This window comes from Neoarius graeffei, chromosome 7 (genome assembly GCF_027579695.1).
Source record: "Neoarius graeffei isolate fNeoGra1 chromosome 7, fNeoGra1.pri, whole genome shotgun sequence".
NCBI lineage: Eukaryota > Metazoa > Chordata > Actinopteri > Siluriformes > Ariidae > Neoarius > Neoarius graeffei.
This window is the reverse complement of record NC_083575.1, coordinates 79,511,745-79,536,162: the sequence shown is the minus strand read 5'-3', so window position 1 is coordinate 79,536,162 and position 24,418 is coordinate 79,511,745. Positions and strand designations below refer to the sequence as shown.

The 24,418-nt window shown below is 40.9% G+C and overlaps 1 protein-coding gene across 5 annotated transcripts in view; it reads left to right on the top strand.

Moving 5' to 3' along the window:
• Positions 1 to 24,418, top strand: part of npnta (nephronectin a) — a 188,187-nt gene that overhangs the window by 85,220 nt on the left and 78,549 nt on the right. For 3 of the 5 annotated variants that reach the window (XM_060926466.1, XM_060926468.1, XM_060926465.1), the window contains 2 exons: positions 3,657 to 3,749; positions 19,965 to 20,060. In XM_060926466.1, coding sequence (XP_060782449.1) covers positions 3,657 to 3,749; positions 19,965 to 20,060 — 189 coding nt within the window. The remainder of the gene's footprint in view (positions 1 to 3,656; positions 3,750 to 19,964; positions 20,061 to 24,418) is intronic. The other 2 variants (XM_060926467.1, XM_060926469.1) reach the window with 1 other exon arrangement.

Genomic DNA, 24,418 nt, shown 5'->3' with positions numbered 1-24,418 from the left:
ACCTTTAAAGTGGTAGGCATGTTGTGTAAATCAAATGGTGCTAACCCCCCAAAAATCCATTTTAATTCCAGCTTGTAATGCAACAAAACAGGACAAGCACCAAGGGGGATAAATACTTTTGCAAGACACTGTAAACAAACCAGCGAAATGACAATATCAATTTGTGAAAAATACTATAAGAAAAATTCTTGAAAAATAAAAAAAAGATATGTTCTTACCATCAGATACTTTTATTCCATATTTTATTGCTTTTTTTGTATTTTTTGGGGTTTTGTTTTTAAGTATTTTATTTCATCCTCGGTTGGTTCAGCAACACGCACCACCATTTTGTTTTTTTCTACTCATGGTATATGAGCTGATAGCCTCGTAGTAGAGTAGCCAATCAGAGTGTGTGATTGCTCATATCCAGTGAATGTGGACAGAATAATCAGTGTTAGCAGGAAATAACTTGTTTCGCAGATGTACCACAGCTTTCTGTCTAATGAGAAATGGATAATCGATTTCATGAATAAATTAATCTTTAATTAGTGTAAAATTTTTATTGATAGAGAATTTCTGGGCAGCATGGTGGTGTAGTGGTTAGCGCTGTCGCCTCACAGCAAGAAGGTCCGGGTTCGAGCCCCGTGGCCGGCGAGGGCCTTTCTGTGCGGAGTTTGCATGTTCTCCCCGTGTCCGCGTGGGTTTCCTCCGGGTGCTCCGGTTTCCCCCACAGTCCAAAGACATGCAGGTTAGGTTAACTGGTGACTCTAAATTGACCGTAGGTGTGAATGTGAGTGTGAATGGTTGTCTGTGTCTATGTGTCAGCCCTGTGATGACCTGGCGACTTGTCCAGGGTGTACCCCGCCTTTCGCCCGTAGTCAGCTGGGATAGGCTCCAGCTTGCCTGCGACCCTGTAGAACAGGATAAAGCGGCTACAGATAATGAGATGAGATGAGAATGAGAAAATTTCTGTGGTAGAAGAAGAAGAAGAAAACACCTCAGGATGTGCTGATATTGAATAATTATTCCCCCGAAAGTGAAGTGAATATTGGTGAATGATAACTGTGACGAGGTTGAGGTTATTATTCACTGATATTCACTGAGCCTAAGGTGGATAATTGTTTTAGTTTAAATACACAGGTGAGTATTTAAAAAAAATTAAAAATCATATTCAAAAAAAATCATTTATTTCAAACTTCAAAAGCGGCATGAAAATGTAATAACGGTGCAGCGCAGACTTGTCTCACTTATCTACGCCGAGTCACATAAAAGCCTTTGTTTTGAAATCAATAAAATAAATCACGCTTCCACCTTACCTTTGAATAGTTTTAGACCAGACTTTGTAGCATCTTTAGTGCTTTTAGGAACAGCATTTTCTTTCATTATTTGTAATTCTTCCTCACGTACGGTGACAAAGCGATTGGCCGCCATTTTGCCGAGTCACTCGAGGTGATCATCGAGAAATAGTCTGAATTGATCAGCACCTGTGATTTCCTATAATCACCTGCGTATTTATACTAAAGGAAAATAATCAGGTTCTGGGTGGTAACAGAGACGCTGCTTCATATCTGGCAGCATTGTACCACGTCGTCAATGGTTATTTTCCTATAACAGCACACTTCCATGTGTTTTAAGTTCAGGCTTATTATTCAGCTATTTATCTTAGTGTTAATTAAGTTGGCCTAGTGGTAGCGTGTCCGCCTCTTGATCGCGAGTTCTACTCACGGTCGGGTCATACCAAAGACCATCATAAAAATGTTACCTACTGCCGTCTGGCAAGGCACGCTGCAATACAGATGTGAGTGGGGAGTTAAACTCTCGTGGTTACCAGAGGACTAGCCCCCCACTGTAACCCCAGCTATGTAATAGGCGAGAGGCCGAGGGCTACGAAACGGAGATTGGCGCCGCCAAATGGTGCAAGAAGGACTTTAGACTTTTTAGATTAATTAATTAAGAATTAACTGCATCAGACACAATAACATGTCTGGTTTTGACTTTGAAATGCTTCTACCTTTTTTTTTCTCGATTACATTTTCACTAAAGCTTCTTTTCCTATATCGATTTGTTTTAATGGGGCCATCCTTAAAAAAAAAAATCCGTTTCCTGTCCACCGGGTGAGCAAAAAAAATTTCAGTCGGGAGGGAGGGATTTTTTTTTTTTAATGGATGGATAAGAAATCGCAATGCTGTGTTTGCTTTTTCTTTCAGTACTTTTTTATTACAAAAGCAGACACATTTAATAAAATGACAGTTTAATCAACTGAAACTTGTACAAAAACTTTAAGTTAGCATTTTAAATGCTGACTGCAACATTTGCAAAACTTTTACAAAGGTACTTAAAATGTCCGACACACGGACTTTTTGTAGTTCTAAATCGAGCGTTAGGCCTAGTTCGGATGAAATTACACTATTAAAATGATCACTGAATGATTTGTTTTTCTGAATCTTTACTATTTTGTTGTTCACTAGAATACCATTTTGCGATTTCACACTTAAGCAAATGTTTGAAAACTCCAGATCTCCTTCCTTCATGGTGGCTGCCATTTTTTGTGCCGCACGGCGCATGCACAGAGCTGATTCAGTTCTATATTCTGCGTGGAATGCAGGGCTTTCCACAAGCACCGGCTGCCGGCCATACAGCCGACTACACAATTAAGTCCAGCCGGCTACTTTAATGACTATTATTTTTGTAGCCCACAGGCTCTAAATATTAATTTTCGATTTTAATAAAATTAAATGTTTATCTAACGGACTGACAATAATGTCAAACTGAACCGCACTCATTTAAGTTGTGATTCGCACTGTTTGTACCGATAATAACCACAAATTCCCCGCCGACTTCGTTGATCAAGGGAGAGTAACTCATCCGCGGCCCCGACATGCGGTGTGTGCGCGCGCGCACTCGGCGGAGGCAGTAGTGTGTCGGAGGGAACAGAAGCAGAGATAACACTTATTTTGTCTCCGGTAAACCAGTCTTCTCTCGTTCAATTACGTGCTGGCATCAAAAGACACCGTTGGTTGTAAATGAAGCCAAACTGAGTGGTTGGAGTGTATTTTCATACACAAATGGAGAAATGTTCGCTGAGTGTTTAATTGTGTAGCCCCACTGCAGACCGTTGTCGTTGTTAATTCATAGCATGCTCAGCTGCATGAATGTGTCATGCACCGAAAATAAGAGATTTACAAGCCAGGAACGCCTCATGATGCAATACGCAAGAAAAGAAAGAAGATTTACTGCCATTTTACTTTGTATTTGAGTAAAGTGAATAAATAAATGGTCTGTGGAAAATACATTTAATCCTGGGAACTGCATGCACAGGAGTTTATTTTGTGTTTACTCCCCCCGGCTACTTATTTGTCATGGCTGGCTAGTATGAGCCTTAGTGGAAAGCCCTGGGAATGCGGAAATGTCAAGTTCCATTTTAGATTTACGAACCCGAAATAAATGTAGAAAAACCGGCGTTAAAAAAAAAATTTCAACCGCACAAACGGCACTCACCCGGCCGGTGGACCGGAAACAGAACATTTTTTAATAATGGCCTGGGATTAATCTTTAACAATAAAGCTCTTTAATGCCGTGCTGAGTGAATGATTTAGAATATTACTAAATGTGTGAAATTTTGTATTTGCTGTTGAATATAATCGACAGTTCTCTCACTTGCATGGGAATCTCCACAGCTCTGTGTCAGCACGGATGCAAGCATGGCGACTGCGTCGGACCCAACAAGTGCAAGTGTCACCCTGGTTTTACTGGAAAGACCTGCAACCAAGGTAAGTGCTTTCGCTTTTTTAGCTTTAACACTAATAAAACATGCTATATTATGTTAATTTATACACACACACGCACGCATGCACACACAGTGCATCACAGATGGCACCAAGAGGAAAACATGTCACTCAGCAATTTGCCAGATGTAGTGCATTTTTATTCTAATAATAATAATAATAATAATAATTCCCGATATGACATTGTGTATCCTTTCCTCTTCCATTTTTTTTCCCCCACTTCAGCCCGTCATGCCTCAGTGGGCCAGTAAGTCTCAGTTGGCACACAGCTGTCACTCACTGCCTTTATTTTCCCCTGTGTACATTATAAAAGGCCTTATTCAGCAGAATGGCGAAGCAATAATGTCTAAACTTCCTCAGCCTGTATACCGTAAAGCGATACGATCTCAACCACTAGCCTCAGATAACTCGGCACTGAATAAAGATAGCGCTTCAAAGTAATTGCACTGTAAATGCTCTTAACATCAGGACGCAGCATCGCAGATAACCTTTGCATTAAAACAGGACGTCCACCCAGAGAGGAGCCGGCTTTTGAGATTTGAGGAGTGAAACTACTGCCCTAAGAGAGCAATGCGAGAAGGTGTAATTAAAAGGGAGGGAAGAAGGAGGAAAACAAAACCCCTGAGGAATGTGGAACTTAATGATCTCGCCTTTCAGTCTGACGCACTTTCATGTCGGTTCATTGTTAGGGCAGTTGTCATGGCAAACACCAAGCAGAGGAGACGGAAATGATCGCTTTACCTGAATAGGCAAGATAGTCATGTTACAGTATGAATTATAGTGTAACTAATTCAAGGCCAACATGGATAAAATAGTGCTGCACAACTAATCATAGATGTCAATAAAGGCAAAGGATGATGGACTGAGATTTTCTAGCTCGTTGGATTATGTTATATAGCCTGTGTTATACTTTATTTATTCAGTCAAGTGTTAAATCTGCCTCCTTAAAATCTGTGAAATTTAGTTCCCTCTGAAATTTGGTCATTGTGATTGTGTTTATTTCTGTAATATCTCACAAAATATCAGGCCATTCTGTGGCTGGGAAGTTATTTAATTTGAGGAGATTAAAGCAAATAATGTGCATGAAATCGCTCGCTTCGCGCAGTCAAGCAGACAGAGGAAGTCGGTGTGCGCATGCGCAGGTTTACCTTCTTCTTCTTCTTCTTCTTTTGGGTTTTACAGCAGCTGGCATCCACAGTGTTGCATTACTGCCATCTACAGGTTTACCTTTGACCGCGCACTGACAGTTCCATCATTCTGTCGCTAAACGAACAGCTGATCACACCGAGGTGCTCGCTGACCGCCGATATTTATTAGTTTGGTCCTGCGTTTCCTTTCCTTCGTATATAACATAACGTCTTTTCTTCTCGCTTTCCATCACTGTAGTCGGTCTTTCACGTTTCATTCGCACGCTCACGCCCTCCATTTTTCTCTCCTGTTTCAAATTTGTATCCCACAATGCCTTGCGCGAACAGGGAAAGCCCACCACATCATGCATGACGTAGTATCTTGAATTACATCATGGTGAAGCAGGAAAAAATAGCAGAGAATTTAGGGCCACGTGACTCTAAATTCATTAATTATTCTATTAAAAAAAAACTAATAAAATTGGAAGTCTATGATTTGAATTCAGTAGCTTTCGGTCCACTAAACAAAAATAATCGGGTGTCAGGGAAAATTCTTTTTATGACCTACACATGAAAAATCTGGAAGGCAGTCTAGCTTTAAGATAATGTGAAAAAATTCATTTAAAATAACTACACATTTCGAGCCATACTGAGTTACGTGCACATTGGAAGCTCAGGAAGGAGTTAATACTTTTTCATATTCAGACTTCAGATGTAACTTGGGATTTTTGCACTACACAGACAGGGAAAATTCTTTATTTTTTATAAGTTGCCAAGAACAGAGGCATATCTCAGTTATGCACAGTTCTCAACTTGGACTTAAGCCCATTCCACTTGCGTAACATTGGCTCGAGCGAGGAGCAGTATTAAATCCGACGCCGCTGACTGACGCTTTGATATAATCACAATATGTAACACTGAAATACACAAAGAAAAATATAGAATGCCATTGGAAACCAGTATCAAATACATAAATATGACTCCATTAATTCATTCATAGCATCTGCATAGCCTTATTCTCAATGTGATTTTTTTTTTCCTCTTTACGTAAATATTAAAGTAACTTCAAGTCACCAACTCTGAATTCAGCTATTAGGGAGTTATGTTTCACAGATCCTGCATAATCATGTAATAAAATTGGGCAAATTGTTTGTTTTTATATGTACAGTACTGTGCAAAAGTCAAAGGCGCATGTAAAGAAATGCTGTAGACCAAAAATGGCTTAAAAATAATGAAATGAAATGTTTCAACATTAAAAAATACTGTAAACAGAAAGCAATAAGCCATAATAAATGACACAAAGTCAATATTTGGTGTGAGGCGACCCTTTGCTTTAAAAAAAAAACAATAGTCTCTGGTACAGTGAGTGCAGTTTTATGCGGAAATGAGCTGTAGGTTTTACTGAGCATCTTACAGAACCAGCCACGGTTCTTCTGGACACTTTGACTGTCACGCTCGCTTCTTCATTTTGCACCAAAACCCAGCAGCCTTCATTATGTTTTCTTTTTTAATCTGAAAAGTGCTCTCTTATGGAATATGCTACTCAGATACAAACTTTTTTTCTGTAACATTTAATTTTGTGCTGGAAAACGAACGTTTGGACTCTAAAATGTTTTTGTACTGACTCAATAATGGAGACATTATAAAATAGAAATCTATAACAAAGTAAAAAAAAAGAGTGCCTAAGACTTTTGCGCAGTACTGTATATTTAACAGTTATTCCACGAAATCGAGTTGTACATGAGCCGATAGCCAACGAGGCGCGTAGCACCGAGTTGGCTATAAGCCATGTATGACGAGATTGAGTGGAATAACTGTTTTATTCTATCCATATTCACTGGATTTTGATAAACAGAGCATTTTTATTTATATTTTTTGCAAATTCAACAAATAATAACCTTATACAAAACGTCCGACAAAATCGTTTCCGCTTAGAATGTAAACAAACTGGCGAAATGACAGGAGCAATTTGTGAAAAATGTGATGATAATAATTCTTGAAAAATAAAAAAGGTACGTTCTTACCATCAAATACTTTTACTCCATATTTTGTTGCTTTTTTGTATTTTTTGGGGTTTTGTTTTCGAGTAGAGCTTTTATTTCATCATCGGTTGGTTCAGCAACACGTGCCGCCATTTTGTTTTTCTCTACTCACGGTATATGAGCTGATAGCCTAGTAGTAGAGTCGCCAATCAGAGCATGCGATTGCTCATATCCAGCGAAATTATATATATATATATATATATATATATATATATATATATATATATATATACACACACTATATTGCCAAAAGTATTTGCTCACCCATCCAAATTATCGGAATCAGGTGTTTCAATCACTTCCATGGCCACAGGTGTATAAAATCAAGCACCTAGGCATGCAGACTGTTTTTACAGTTTGGAGCTGGCCCCTTCCTCTTCCAACATGACTGTGCACCAGTGCACAAAGCAAGGTCCATAAAGACATGGATGACAGAGTCTGGTGTGGATGAACTTGACTGGCCTGCACAGAGTCCTGACCTCAACCCGATAGAGCACCTTTGGGATGAATTAGAGCGGAGACTGAGAGCCAGGCCTTCTCGTCCAACATCAGTGTGTGACCTCACAAATGCGCTTCTGGAAGAATGGTCAAAAATTCCCATGAACACACTCCTGAACCTTGTGGACAGCCTTCCCAGAAGAGTTGAAGCTGTTCTAGCTGCAAAGGGTGGACCGACGTCATATTGAACCCTATGGATTAGGAATGGGATGTCACTTAAGCTCATACACTACCGTTCAAAAGTTTGGGGTCACCCAGACAATTTTGTGTTTTCCATGAAAAGTCACACTTTTATTTACCACCATAAGTTGTAAAATGAATAGAAAATATAGTCAAGACATTTTTCTGGCCATTTTGAGCATTTAATCGACCCCACAAATGTGATGCTCCAGAAACTCAATCTGCTCAAAGGAAGGTCAGTTTTATAGCTTCTCTAAAGAGCTCAACTGTTTTCAGCTGTGCTAACATGATTGTACAAGGGTTTTCTAATCATCCATTAGCCTTCTGAGGCAATGAGCAAACACATTGTACCATTAGAACACTGGAGTGATAGTTGCTGGAAATGGGCCTCTATACACCTATGGAGATATTGCACCAAAAACCAGACATTTGCAGCTAGAATAGTCATTTACCACATTAGCAATGTATAGAGTGGATTTCTGATTAGTTTAAAGTGATCTTCATTGAAAAGAACAGTGCTTTTCTTTCAAAAATAAGAACATTTCAAAGTGACCCCAAACTTTTGAACGGTAGTGTATGTGAGTCAAGGCAGGTGAGCGAATACTTTTTGCAATATAGTGTATATATAGATAGATAGATAGATAGATAGATAGATAGATAGATAGATAGATAGATAGATAGATAGATAGATAGATAGTTTGGAAGGTTGAACTTCCTTTTCTTTGTTATATGAAATGAAAATTCCCTTTTTTTGAAGATAAACTGTACTTTTTTATCATTCAAAATCCATAGGGGATGCAGAGTTTTACTCAACTTTATGCCTTAAATGTATGACCAATCCGAGCAAGCTCTGATAATCCAAAACACGTTGAGACAAAGATTAATACTTACAAGATCACAAGCCAAAGAACGATGCTCTTACCAATGTAACGATTACATACCATGGTAGCATATTTATTAAATTATTGGTTATTATCATAATTGTTAATTATGCTAGCTTGTTTTTTTTTGTTTAGGATTTATTTGTGTATTGGAAATTAAAATCATAGACTTAATTAACGTGACTTTTAAGTAGCTGCCCTATGTTGAGTCCCAAATGTAAAAGAAAAGCTGCTTAATTTTAAATAATAATGAAATTATTTGCTTCGACGGAGAAACGACAAGAGACGGAGCTGATTATTTGTTTGAATTGGCTCAGTCATTGTATGTAATTAACCAGGATTTCAATATTAAGAAAACTAATCTTGATGACTATTTTCGCCATTATTGTGCAGCTTTAGTGTATGATTTGGAGTCTTGTACAGTCCAGACTTTCTGATTAAACTGTTTGTTTGGTTTTATAGTGAAATCAAGCGAAGTGATTTGCCAAAAGATTTGATGTGAAAATTCAAAATGTGTAACTAAAGCTAGTGTGTACACATCCCTCTCCAAATCTGCCCATCATGTGTACACCACGGTTGGGTGGGTTACTTTAATGTGTTCCAGTACAGTTACTAATCACCTGTTAAAAATGTTGTCAGCAACCTAATCCAGGTATCACAATATTAAAGCAACGTAACTTCATTACTTTTGGATTAAATCTGATTTTGAATCTTTGGATGATGACAGCATTTTCACAGCTTGAAGGCATAACTTGCACTGCACTGTGATGTTCCTCTTTTCTGCTGCAACGACAAAATAATGGCACAATTTCCACCTCGTGAAAACATTTTTTTTCCCACTCGAGGCCATGATAATGAATTGGCAACTCTAAGATTGGCTATGGTTTCCCTTGAGACCAGAGTAGCGTAACAATAAAGTTGTACTGTGCACGCATTTAGCTTGTGCGTTGAGATGCATCCTCAGCAGCAGAAAGCCGACTATACTCTGGAGACACTTCTGCACGTCCTATGTCCCCTTTGTGCGAAGGCATATCTGCAGAAGTATACTTCAGCCCTGAGACTCGTGAAGTGTCGTAATATGTTTGGATGTGCATGATAGCGTATTGTTCTTTATTTTAAAGCACATTTTAAAGTTGTAATCATGCTAATAATCCTGGGTGGCACAGTGGTGTAGTGGTTAGTGCTGTCGCCTCATGGCAAGAAGGTTCTGTGTTCGAGTCCAGTGGCTGGCGGGGAGTGTGTGGAGTTTACATGTTCTCCCTGTATCTGTGTGGGTTTCCTCTGGGTGCTTTGGTTTCCCCCACAGTCCAAAGTTAGGTTAACTGGCTACTCTAAATTGTCCATAGGTGTGAATGGTTGTTTCCCCAAGCCTGGAAATGGGACGGTTGTGGCCGGAAGGGCATCTGGCATAAAACTATGCTCCAATTAATATGATACGTGGATCAGTAAGGTCTACATGGCAGCGACCCCATACACATAAGTGGGACAAGCTGGAAGAAGTGAGAATCATGCTAATAATCCCAATTTTTACTAAATGTATCAGTAATCTGATTACGGATGCATTCGAAACAGGGAAAATGCTGTCTCAGGAGGATGTCTAACAAAATAGCAAGGCACCAAGGACCATTCAAAATGGATTGAACTCTCATTTCCTGTTTTCTAAGATGTCTTCAAATTGCCCCAGTTGAAGGCAATATCCTCTTATACTCAGTGCTGCATATTACCCTATTATAAACTTGTGCGGCAGCTCCTTCAAGTGACAGCAAAAAAAAAAAAAATAGGTGGCAGACCAGACTTCACAGAAAAGGCATTTTGTATACACTACCGTTCAAAAGTTTGGGGTCACTTTGAAATGTCCTTATTTTTGAAAGAAAAGCACTGTTCTTTTCAATGAAGATCACTTTAAACTAATCAGAAATCCACTCTATACATTGCTAATGTGGTAAATGACTATTCTAGCTGCAAATGTCTGGTTTTTGGTGCAATATCTCCATAGGTGTATAGAGGCCCATTTCCAGCAACTCTCACTCCAGTGTTCTAATGGTACAATGTGTTTGCTCATTGCCTCAGAAGGCTAATGGATGATTAGAAAACCCTTGTACAATCATGTTAGCACAGCTGAAAACAGTTGAGCTCTTTAGAGAAGCTATAAAACTGACCTTCCTTTGAGCAGATTGAGTTTCTGGAGCATCACATTTGTGGGGTCGATTAAATGCTCAAAATGGCCAGAAAATGTCTTGACTATATTGTCTATTCATTTTACAACTTATGGTGGTAAATAAAAGTGTGACTTTTCATGGAAAACACAAACTTGTCTGGGTGACCCCAAACTTTTGAACGGTAGTGTACAAATATACATTTTGGGATTTTTATTTTCATTTGGATTTTTGAAAAATTTACTCAGGAATAAACAGTACTATCGTACACGATATTATCTGATCATGTTGTTGGGAAGCCATGGCCTGAAAGTTAGAGAAGAAGCTTTAGGACCAAAAGGTCATCGGTTTGAATCTCTGGACCAGCAGGAAAAATGTCAGGGTGAACGAACAGCACTTTCCCTTCCCTCTACATCCATGGTTGAAGTGTCCTTGAGCAAAGCACCAAACCCCCAAATGCTTCCTGGGCACTGTAGTAGAGAATGAATGGGTTAAATGCAGAGAATGAGTTTTACTGTGCTCTAATGCAGGGGTTCTGAACCTTTTCTACTTTAAGGCCCACCTATTCATGCTTGTAATGAGTCGGGGCCCTTTAAAAAAGATCCCCCATCATTTTGGCTCATCTATTCTATTAGAATCTAATAATCTACTGTAAAGTGTATTAATGGGATGCAACATCACTCCCTCTTACAGATGGGAGCCCAGGAATTAAATAAATGCAATAAAAACAAACTGTTTTTAATTGTAGGTGTTGTATTTAAAACTGTATGGATGTGCCAGAAGCCAAACCCTGCATGCAGGTCATTCTCAGTCAAAAAGGATTAATGATCCAAAAGTGGAGTCTGTTCCATTAACACAAGAACTTATTGCCATGTTTGTGTTCAGAAAACAGACAAGTTATTAAAACCAAGAAGTACACTCAAAAGAAGTGGATCTAGAAACCCCTCAATGGGATTAGATCCTTACACGCTAACAAAGAAGGATTTTGACTCGGAGTTGGAAAATTATCCATCCATTGAGTTCCCCGACATCTCAGACTACCTGGTGCTGCAGACATCGTTCTACGTGGACACACAGATGAAAACCTGGAAGAGCATGGAGGAGTACAACTTTTTAAATGTAGCTGGGATAAGGACACGACAAGATAGACGGCGGTCGATGGATCTAAGTGCAGGAAGAGTGTTTGTTAGCAGGCGTGATATTTACAAAAACAAAAGCAAAGCAGAATATTTAAACAGCGTTATAAACATGGCTAGAAACAAACATGACAATGATAATGATAATACTTCGCAAAGCTTCTGTGAAAACATCATCCTTATGTATCCGCACGTGCTGATTGCACTCAAATCACTATCAGGTGTTTACCATAATGACTGGGTCCCAAGGACGTGCACAACGCATTCCGTGAGCACGCGTCACCGCTCAAGCTGTGCCAGACTCAAGCGCGCAAAGGCGTGACAGTCAAGTGTTCACGTACTATATGACCACAAGTTTTAGCTCACGTGTATATCGCCACCAAAATGGCTCATTTTCGTCGATAACCCATCGCAAAGCATCGCGAGCTGTAGTGTGACTGTAGTTTAATGAGGCGGCTGTGATGTCGGATACAATCCAGCAATTGTACCCTAGTATGAATAAAAAATTAACTTCAACTTGAAAAAAGATTCGCAGCCCACTAGATGACGCTTCGCAGCCCAGTGGTTGAGAAACACTGATCTAATGTACATGTGAAGAAGAAGAAGAAACCTTTTATTTGTCACATGCACACTTCAAGCACAGTGAAATTCATCCTCTGCATTTAACCCATCTGAAGCAGTGAACACACGCGCACACTCACATACACGTCAACCTTTGGTCAATCAAACCTGTATAACCAACCTCCAAAATCCGTATTTCCCTTATAAAATCCGTATAAGATGCAAATTAAAATAATTTACCTAAAATTTGAATGAGAATTAACAATGATATATCCAAGTTACTTTTTATTCAATATTAATAACAATAAACCTTCAGAATGAATACAAAGCTCCAATGTTCGACAAAAACACAAAGTGTCACTCTAATGTTCTGAATTGTACTCCATGACAGCTTTTTTTTTAGCACTCTGCACCAATACCTCACTAGGCTGCATGTCACAGCGAGTGTCTGTGTTGATCTTGCCGGAGTGCCCATTCAGAATCTTTTCAGTTGCTAGTGAAAGTCACTCAGGTGGAAATCCGCATTTCAAACAAAATGTTACTTCCCGGTTGGCGGGATTCTCGCAATGTGGTGTGCACATGATCAAAAGTGGAACGAAGTCTCGCTACCACAAGATAACGCGCGATTTCATAAGACTCTTTACTGGCTGTTTGTGCTTTCTGTGGTGTACAGTACGTTTGTAAATGTTATGCGCTCTTTTATCATCGTGGGAATTGATTATAGCTCTAAATAAATATTGAAGTTTTTTTAAAGAATCCGTATAACTTTATTTGTACGCCCGTATACTACGTTTATTGAATCAAATCCGTATAAAATACGGACATTCCGTATAGGTTGACATGTATGCACTCAGAGCAGTGGGCAGCCACACTAGAGCGCCCGGGGAGCAGTCAGGGGTCAGGTACCTTGCTCAAGGGCACTTCAGCCCAAGGCTGCCCCACTTTAACCTAACTGCATGTCTTTGGGAGAAACCGGCGCACCCGGAGAAAACCCACGCAGACACGGGGAGAACATGCAAACTCCACACAGAAAGGCCCTCGCCGGCCACTGGGTTCGAACCCAGAACCTTCTTGCTGTGAGCAACCGTGCTAACCACTACACCACCGTGCCGCCCATGTGACAAATAAAGGCTTAAATTAAGAAAAAAACTCCCCCAAATTTTGAACCCCATATCACCAAATAAATTTGTTTGATATAATTTGTGAGACATTTGTTATCCAACTAGCTAACTCTTTGGTTTAGTTCCATGGTGTTCTGATGTCGCATGTTACCACAGATGCGATCCTAATAGTCCGTTCAAAATGAACATCCCTAGAGGATGCCTTCGGTCAAAATTCCTGCTTTATAAGACACCGGTCTATTACAGCAATGCAGCAACTTTCTGTTACGAATACAGCCTGTCCTTTTTTCCTCTAACCTTAACGCAATACGTTTTTTTTGTACCTTAATTACGTCACACCATTCCATGCATTCAGTTTCTCCCCAAGCCTGGTGTACACTGACCAAACACTGGTCCCAGTGCACTTGACAGTATTGATTACTAGATCGTCCTCAAGGATTTTAATGAAAATAAAACAATAGTGTCTACACAAAGAGGATATTAAGAAGAATTTGTTGTCTTTAATTTTTTTCTGTAAATTGTTTTTATTGTTCATCTCATCTCATCTCATTATCTCTAGCCGTTTTATCCTTCTACAGGGTCGCAGGCAAGCTGGAGCCTATCCCAGCTGACTACGGGCGAAAGGCGGGGTACACCCTGGACAAGTCGCCAGGTCATCACAGGGCTGACACATAGACACAGACAACCATTCACACTCACATTCACACCTACGCTCAATTTAGAGTCACCAGTTAACCTAACCTGCATGTCTTTGGACTGTGGGGGAAACCGGAGCACCCGGAGGAAACCCACGCGGACACGGGGAGAACATGCAAACTCCGCACAGAAAGGCCCTCGCCGGCCCCGGGGCTCGAACCCAGGACCTTCTTGCTGTGAGGCGACAGCGCTAACCACTACACCACCGTGCCGCCTTTATTGTTCATGCAACGCTTTTTTTTTTTAAAAGATTACCTCATGAACACATCATTTTAAAGCGTTAACAATAATCTATGTAGAAAAAAAAGCTTAATGCCCAGGAAAATAATGAAATGTAATAGAAATTTGTAAAAATAATATCTATGAAATCTAGACAGCAGTTCTTGACATTAAAAATAGCTGGCTGGTTAGTTAACTGCTAGCAAAACTAACTCACAGGTCAACATGAGTGAACTTTCATTATGAGTCTTAATTTAGGACAGAAAGAGAATTATTCTATCCACATTCACTAGATATGAGCAATCGCACGCTCTGATTGGCTACTCTACTACTAGGATATCAGCTCATATACCGTGAGTAGAGAAAAACAAAACAGCAGAGCGTGTTACTGAACCAACCTCGTCGGCTATCAGCTCATGTACGACTCAATTTCGTGGAATAACTGTTAATTATATTACAGTAGACAAACCTGTACAAATATACTGTATAAATACAAGGAAAATTGTTTTATACAGTGTTGACATGGTGGTTATTTAATAATAACAAATTGATGTTGATATTGAAGCCATGAGTTAATAATTTTGAGGTGTAGTCATGACACACATCATGATGTGGTGTGGGAATGTCATACCTGGCCTCCAGATCATTATTTAGCAGGAATGAGCGACAAAGTCTATAATCTCTCAGAGAATTTGCTAAACATAATGCAGACTAATGATACAATCATGTCGTCATGCCAGTGATTTCAGTAAGTTTTGATGCATCATTGCAAGATTGAAGTACAGTAAAAAAAAAAAAAATTATCATCTCCCTGCTTGGGTTGCTATGGCTACAGTCTTTAATCGATTTCTCGGTTTCTCTCATTTTTAAAATGCTGTAGTGGTCAACAAGTTTACTCACAAAATAGATCTTGAGAAATTAATGTTCTTAAAGGGGAACTGAAGTCATTTTTAAACTTGCTTTATTTCTTAATTAACGAGTTATTCAATTACGTTTTCGGTTTTAGTAACCTTATATCGTGACTCATATTGGCAACTAATTGCAATTAAATATTATACTTATCGGCCTATTCGGTTTTTAGCCATGTTGAATTTAGTTCGTTTGGTCCACGGCAGGCGTCGCTTATCCGCGCGATCTTCACGAGACTTGTGCGAGACTTCGAAACGTGAAGAAGTGTCAGCCAGGTGTCAGTGCCGCCATTTTGAAAACTGCTTTCCAAACAAAATATTGCACAAAAACGAGTTTAAATGACGATTACTGCCTACTTTTTTCAAACTTTCCTGACTGCTATCAAAACAAACAAAACTTCCGGCTTGATTCCGTCAGCATTAGAAAGAGGGCGCGCGCGTCTTTTGACAACGTTGGCAGATGTTGGTCACTTTGATTTCCGCTGTACGTTTTACTTCCGTCCTACGATGTCTCGCACAGGTCTCAACGAATCTCGTTTACGGCCATTGCTTTGACATATGGACCGATATATTACAGAGCATATTTCAAACACTCATAACTTGCTATAACAGTGACAAAATAGCGATCAAAAATGCATTCCTATATTTAATAAAATGAGATAAATAGAATTTTGATAATAAAAAAAATTTGCCTTCAGTTCTCCTTTAACATATTTGTTTACGGTCATGCCTTATTCATAAATGACCACCATGTCACTTTAGCAGCTCGGTTGATTTGTTCATGGCTGACAATAGTTAAGTTAGCTCACTATATAGTAAAGTCAAAATGGCAAAGTCCCTCCCGTGCCAGGACCTGGTTTTCCCAGGCAGTCTCCTGTCCCAGTACTAACAAGGCCCTTAAGGCGTATTGGACAGAACAGATCTCTGTTTCTATAGTCTCTGCCTCTCACCTATTACATAGCTAGGGTTACAGTGGGGGGCTTGGCCTCTGGCAACCGCAAGAGTTTGACTCCATACTCACATCTGTATTGCAACGTGCCTCACCAGAAGGTACCATTTTTACAATGGTCTTTGGTATGACTTGACCATGAGTAGAACTCATGATCTCCTGGTTGAAAGGCAGACACACTAGCCACTAGGCTAACTCGCAGTACCTAGAAAAGTACACAGGCTTTAAAGATGAGTTATTAGCCTATTTTGTGAGATTACATATTAGCATTAATTTACTGAGTATTAAGTACTAAGAACGTCTTTGTTTTAAATGGAAAATATAACTATTTTAGTTTTATTTTATTAGCTTCGCCAGATAACAATGTAAGGCAGGGTAATGGCAACAGCCTTGGTAGACCAATTACTGAGGGCCCATAATATCCATCCATCCATCCATTATCAGTAACTGCTTATCCTGTGGCGGGTCACGGGCAAGCTGAAGCCTATCCCAGCTGGCTATGGGCAAGAGGCAGGGTACACCCTGGACAAGTTGCCCGGTCATTGCAGGGCTGAGCCCATAATATAACTAAACAAAATTATAAAATCAGTAGCAACAGGTTAAAGGCAGTGTAAGGCTACATGACGTATTGCACTTGAGGCAAAGAGTCTTAAAGGTTCTAGGGTTTTCAGGGTCATAAATAGCTTTCAGTGATCTAAAATAGTAATGTAACATAACAGCTTTGAATGAGACATAGTGTTTAGACCCGTGGTAGTCTGTTGACAGACTCGCATGCTGTCAAAGTACCGTATATACACTGCAACCCCGCTATAATGAACTCTTTTACTATGAACTTCCGCATATAATGAACTAAGTTTGTGTCCTCCGCCTTTAGTGAAAATGAGTTGAAGTCTTCAAAAAAAAAATTACTGTGTCATGTCCATGCGCATTGGTGCTCAGAGCACGCAGCTCATGCAGCACCATTAGGACTAATTACAGTACTATGCACCTGTTCCAGATTAGAGCACAATCACAGCGCGCACTTATAAGGACTCTCTAAGCACACAGACTTGGTGAAAGAAACGCACTGTACCTAGTGTCTCACATTATCAAGCCTTGTGTCTGTGTATTGCTTTTCTGGTTTTGACTTTGTTTTGGGTATTTGATCTCTGCCTTTCGTCTTTGCCTCCACCATTGCCCGCTTCATGACCCTGCCTTTGTCTTACATTTTTGAACTGTTTGCATGCCTGTTTCTAAATAAACACTTTTCCTGCAGTTACATCCGTCATTTGCATGCTTACACTGAGCCATGCGCTCTTCTTCCCACCAGAGACAAACAATAAGTAATCAAGTCCGCAGTCAAGTTAACAATACGTGTTAATGCCATAAAACAAAGGCTTAATGAGCCTAGCTTAGGTGCCGATTACTAACAATTATCGAGAACGGTGATTAAAGCATCGATAAAATGACGAAATGACTGCTGAGACTGCTCAATTTATCACCTAGTTAAAGCGTACTGGTGGCGTTTTTATAGCCCCCGCCCCGCCCAGCCCCACGTTGTGACATAAATGACATCATATGTGATTTGCAACACGTGAATGCACTGAATGGTGAAGATTTAGAAAACGTCAGTGGGTGGACATTGACACGATACGATACACCGGTAACCTCTGTCATTTCCATAACAGATGAAGAAATTATCGCCTCCATCCGTGATCCTTTAACTCAGTCGATGAACTGCGATAGAAATTCATGATAAAGAGAATGTGCCTAATATTTCGCATGTAGCGTGAGTCTTTGTTGTGATGAGCAGGTTCATTTCAGCATTACGAACTTTTCAGTATAACGATCTATTTAGACGTCCCCCAAGGAATTTGTTATAGCGGGGGTGCAGTGTAATCAGAACTAACCATCAAATGACCTCAGGATCAGCGGCATGGTGATGTAGTGGTTAGCGCTGTCGCCTCACAGCAAGAAGGTCCTGGGTTCGAGCCCCGTGGCCGGCGAGGGCCTTTCTGTGCAGAGTTTGCATGTTCTCCCCGTGTCCGCGTGGGTTTCCTCTGGGTGCTCCGGTTTCCCCCACAGTCCAAAGACATGCAGGTTAGGTTAACTGGTGACTCTAAATTGACCGTAGGTGTGAATGTGAGTGTGAATGGTTGTCTGTGTCTATGTGTCAGCCCTGTGATGACCCGGCGACTTGTCCAGGGTGTACCCCGCCTTTCGCCCGTAGTCAGCTGGGATAGACTCCAGCTCACCTGCGACCCTGTAGAACAGGATAAAGCGGCTACAGATAATGAGATGAGATGAGATGACCTCGGGGCGTTTCACAAAACAAAAAAAATGTATCTTAAGAGCATTAGAAGTCATGTAATTAAATAATTGTTCATTGGAAATGCACCTAAATCTGCTAAATGGATAACTGCACTGTTAGTGAAGTCCGTCAGAATGAATCAATCAGTGCTGAGTGCCACTTTTAGCCCCAAATTGTGCAATACGGAACACTACAGCTCAATCAGTAACATGAATCTGGCTTTTCGAATAAATTCCAATTAAAGTCTCATTAGCATTAACCTCTCTTGATCTCCATTTTGTCGAAAGAACCACAGTCGCTCATCATAACTTCGCAACGTGTCATACTACTGATGTGAGACAGATGTGTGAGGAAATGCAAATAAGCCAATTAAAGCGCTAATCCGTTTAGACGCAACGGCACCGGTCCACGCTTCACTCAGAACGGATCTGATCATTTTAATAAGATGATTATTTGCTGTAGGCGACTCTGTAAATGAGATTCAGCTCACCTGCTGCGAGCGCTCTCAGTAAGGAATGTATTATGAGCCCGGCTGAGGGCGTGTGCTTACATTTTCCTCTTTGTATATTATCTTGTTAACAGATGGCGGTGAGTGCTCCGTGAGTGTTTCTATTATCAGAACGATAGCTCATATATGTAACCAGCCCTGTGGCTCCAGCTATACCTGATAAGTGGGTGTACAGTTTAAAGTCAACTGCCGTCCAACTGTTTAATGTGGGTTAACGGTTCGTGTTTTGCACAAACCGCACGCGGCAGACTGGCTGTTTTCTTGTGATATTTATAACTTGAAAGTAAAATGAAGCTGATTGGATTACAGGACAGGCTTTACATGTCATCATATAATTAGCCAAAACGCAGCTGCATTGTTTAATTACACCACAGTGTGCTTTCCTTTGCTCCCTGGTATTCATCAGATTGAGCTGACCAGGATAAAACAGCACAGCTGAGATATAAGACTCCATTTTTGTTGCACTACAAAGGCGGGACAAGCATGCAAACCTCTCAAACCCTTCCAAGCGTTTTTCACATCTCCCCCCATTTACCTGCTAACAATAAACAGCGCTCAGTCGTGCCAAGGAGGACGGATCTGGACGTGACTGTTGACATGTTGTGACACTGAAACCACGCTCGCTTTTGTTCAGAGGAAGCAGATGGAGGCTGAGAGACGCTCCTCACTCACTCACTCACTCACTCACTCACTCACTCACTCACTCACTCACTCACTCACTCAGACTCTATTCAATCTCCACGGCACAGGAATTTGGCGTTTCTTAAAGCCAGCTCACACATGGATAATCTTCTTTAGTGCATAATGTCATTCTTGTCCTCTGCAGGAATGTGGACCGGTTAAAGGTGTCGGATCTGCTGGAGATTTGTACTGACGTGATCCTGTGTCCTGTGTTGTCTGTGTTCCCTTTCTCTCTTTAACCTGTTAGCGGAACAGCAGGACTATGTAAACCCCCCAATCTGGGACAGTCTCCCCCCTCTATTTGTTCCCATGGACCATCTGGCAGTGGGGGTGCCTTCGGAGGGTGAGCTAATCCGATGGTCACTGGGTGATTCCTCTTTTCACCTTTCTGCCCCCTGCCCTCCCCCCTCCACCACCTGCATGGCGCAGTCCGTTCAGCCGAAGCATAGTGAATACCCCTCTTTTACCTCTCCTTTCTTCCTGGAGTAGATCCCAGAGCCTGGATGGGCATGGCTGGAATGACATGCTGAAAGCCAAGCATGCCCTCTCTCTCTCTCTCTCTCTCTCTCTCTGCCTATATGTCTGTTTTTCTGTCTCTGTCCGTTTGTCTGTCCCTTAGTTTCTTTCTCTCCCTCTTCCTATCTCTCTCTGCTTTTCTGTCTCTGTCTGTCTTTCTTTTTGTCTCTTTCTTTCCATCTCTCTCTGTCCTTCAGTCTCTTCCTCTCTCCCTATCTCTCTCTGTCTCTCTCTGAATGTCTCTCTGCTTCTTTCTCCCTACCCTCTCATCTCTCTCCATCTCTGTTTCTTTCTCTCTGCTTCTCTCTGTCTCCAGATGTCTATCTGTCTCTCTCTTTTTCTCTGTCTGTCTTTCTCTCTCCCTGTTCTGTCTGTTTTTCTCTCTCTCTCTTTCTGTCTCCCTGTCTGTCCCTCAGTCTCTTTCTCTCTACCCTCTCGTCTCTCTCACCCTCTCTCTGTCTATCTTTATTTCTTTCAATGTTTCCCTCTGTCTCTGTCTGTTTCTCTGTCTGTCTTTCTCTGTCTGTCTGTCTCTCAGTCTCTTTCACTCTCCCGCTTCCTATCTCTGTCTGTTTGTATTTTTATCTCTCTCAGTTCCATCTCTCTGTTTCTTTCTCTCTGCTTTTCTCTGTCTCTCTCTCTCTCTTTCTCTCTCTCTTTGTCTCTTTCTTTCCATCTCCCTCTGTCTCTCTGTCCTTCGGTCTCTTCCTCTCTCTCTTTGTTTCTCTCTGTCTGTCTCTCTGCTTCTTTCTCTCTACCCTCTCGTTTCTCTCCATCTCTGTTTCTTTCTCTCTGTCTCCAGATGTCTATCTGTCTCTCTCTCTCTTTTTCTCTGTCTGTCTGTTTCTCCCTCCCTGTTCTGTCTGTTTTTCTCTCTATCTCTTTCTGTCTCCCTCTGTCTGTCCCTCAGTCTCTTTCTCTCTTCCCTCTCTGTCTATCTTTATTTCTTTCACTGTTTCCCTCTGTCTCTGTCTTTCTCTGTCTGTTTTTCTCTGTCTGTCTGTCCCTCAGTCTCGTTCACTCTCCCTCTTCCGATATCTGTCTGTTTGTATTTCTCTCTCTCTCAGTTCCATCTGTTTCTTTCTCTCTGCTTTTCTGTCTCTCTTTTTGTCTCTTTCTTCCCGTTTCCCTGTCTTTCTCTGTCTCTTTGTCCTTCAGTCTCTTCCTCTCTCTCTGTCTGTCTCTCTGCTTCTTCTACCCTCTCATCTCTCTCCATCTCTGTTTCTTTCTCTCTGTCTCCAGATGTCTAGCTGTCTCTCTCTCTTTTTCTCTGTCTGTTTCTCTCTCCCTATCTCTCTCTCTGTCTTTCTCTCTTCCCTCTTGTCTCTCTCTCCCTCTCTCTGTCTATCTTTATTTCTTTCACTGTTTCCCTCTGTCTCCGTCTATCTGTCTCTCTCTGTCTGTTTCTCTGTCTGTCCTTCAATCTCTTTCACTCTCCCTCTTCCTATCTCTGTCTGTTTGTATTTTTATCTCTCTCTCTCTCTCTCTCTCTCTCTCTCTCTCTCTCTCACACACACACAAACACACACATTGAAACTGCAAATCTTTCTCAAATCTCGAGACTGTGAACTTGTGAACCACACCAGCTTTCATCTCAGAGCACCTAAGAGTTTGGCCTCCTGCTCTCTCCCACACCGGCTCTTTTATCTCCTCTCTCTGTCTCTCTGCATTTCTTCTCTCAGTCTTTCTCAAACTCCTCCATGAGAGCAAGTGCTTCTGCTGAACTCTTCACATGTGATACTGTGTCTTGTGTGTTGCCTGTTGTCACATACAGTACAATGTGAGAAACTGACACAGTCAGACAAAACATGGAGCTGTTGATGATATATTTGAGTTTGAGCAGCCATAACAAAAAAAAAGGCAATTAAAGGAGCGGTGTGTAAGATGGTGGCGATCACCACCAAATGCTGGAACAAGCATCACTCTTTCTTTCCCTCTCTCTCTCTCTCTCTCTCTCTCTCTCTCTCTCTCTCTCTCTCTCAGTTAAGATTATTTTAACTTTATAATACAGAAAGTAGAAGGCTCTGAAAATACCAAACTGCTCTTTTCTAACAGGACTCTAAACGATCTTTTATTAAAGGAAGGTACGTTTAGAGGTTTAATTCATTAAAAGAGATAAAATATGGATGTAGGCAGATATAAGACTGAGGGAATACAGAGAAGATATAGATTAAATTGAAGGACAAATAAAGGTTGTGTTGTACTAGAGCCAAATTAGAGTGCTCATTCATCATTAAAAAAATAGCCGTGCCTATTAATTTCTTAGATTTCCTCATTTTAGTGTATTTAAATTTTCGAAAACATGAGGAGTTTAAAACCCTTTCAGAGACAGTCTACAGTACAGGTCACACAATGCTTCTGAATTCTCAAATCTGGGCTGGGTTTCCCGAAAGCCTCTTAAGGCCAAGAATGTCTTTAATTAAGATCCATCGTCAAGCTAACGTGGTTTTCCCGAACAACATCGCAGCCAAAGTAGTCCTTTAGTTCACTTGGAATTTACAATGGACCTGGATCACTCTTTCACAACAAAGAGCGACACAGAATGTGCATGCGCCTCCGAGGGACTCTTGCAATCAACGGGGGAAACTGGTGTTGAATCTGCTGCCGGTGTTCAATTATTTTTCTTGCACATTGCAAGTACATTGAGTTAATTATTAAATAAATATACACAAAACGTTATGAATATATTTCAGTACATTATGGAATTACGTGGCGGCACGGTGGTGTAGTGGTTAGCGCTGTTGCCTCACAGCAAGAAGGTCCGGGTTCGAGCCCCGTGGGCGAGGGCCTTTCTGTGTGGAGTTTGCATGTTCTCCCCGTGTCCGCGTGGGTTTCCTCCGGGTGCTCCGGTTTCCCCCACAGTGCAAAGACATGCAGGTTAGGTTAACTGGTGACTCTAAATTGACCGTAGGTGTGAATGTGAGTGTGAATGGTTGTCTGTGTCTATGTGTCAGCCCTGTGATGACCTGGCGACTTGTCCAGGGTGTACCCCGCCTTTCGCCCGTAGTCAGCTGGGATAGGCTCCAGCTTGCCTGCGACCCTGTGGAACAGGATAAAGTGGCTAGAGATAATGAGATGAGATGAGATGAGATGAGATGAGATGGAATTACGTACGGGTATCATAATGTCACAGTGATATTGCCATATTTTTTAAATAAAATTTAACTCCATTAGGCAAGTGATTATCTCATTTAGTGTCATAAATGAGACACATTTCTGCACCTGTAATATTGTGTGTGTGTGTGTGTGTGTGTGTGTGTGTGTGTGTGTGTGTGTGTGTGTGCACGCATGGGGGGGTCATCTGTCTCTACCTAAAAGAGGTGGACAAAGTACCCAACTTCATTACTTAAGTGAAAGTACAGATCCCGCTGGTCAAATGTGACTCCGATACAAGTGAAAGTTGTCCAGTCAAATTTTTACTGAAGTTAAAGTACTGACGTACTTGCTTTTAAAAATACTTAAGTATTAAAAGTACATTTACTGTCAATGCATCGTTGTATTATTGCCACAACGCTTACAAAACCTAATGCCGTTACCAAAGACAGAAATGTGAATTCGCAAAATGAACGCATGCTGTGCCATCATGGTCGTTTAATGTTAAGCTAGCTAGTCAGTGAAACTCCACCTAACTTCTAGCAAACTCTTTTCGAACTCGAAATCGTATTGGGTAGCTAACACTACTAGAAAAGAAAGATTTCTACATTCTGTTTATTTGGCAAGATTATGCTAAAACATATTTCTGAAAGGACTTCAGATAAGTTAACGTTATTCATGTTAGCATAACTCTGTTTTTTCATGCTAACTAACAGTGTTCAAGTTAACTAGCTATGTGTAAACGTTAGCCATGGACAAGGCTACGGCAACTTGGCGGGCAAATCCATAGAAAATCATTTGACTAACCAGACTGCATAGCTATTGCAACATTATCGCTAGCTCTAAAAGCACAGACAACTTCACTGCAAGCTTCTTTTGGAATAAAACGTTTATATACCTCAAGATGCTTCTGCAGGTTGGACGGCGAGTTTTTGTCGGCCGTGATGTGGTTCGTTTTAGGCAAACAAAGCAAACATTTAAAATGAAACAGATCTTTATTCCTTTCAGAAAACTGAAACATGGGTTCTAGCTATAGCCATGAGTGCGTGCATTCTCCAGAAGAACCGCCTCCTTCCATTCTGCGATCAACTG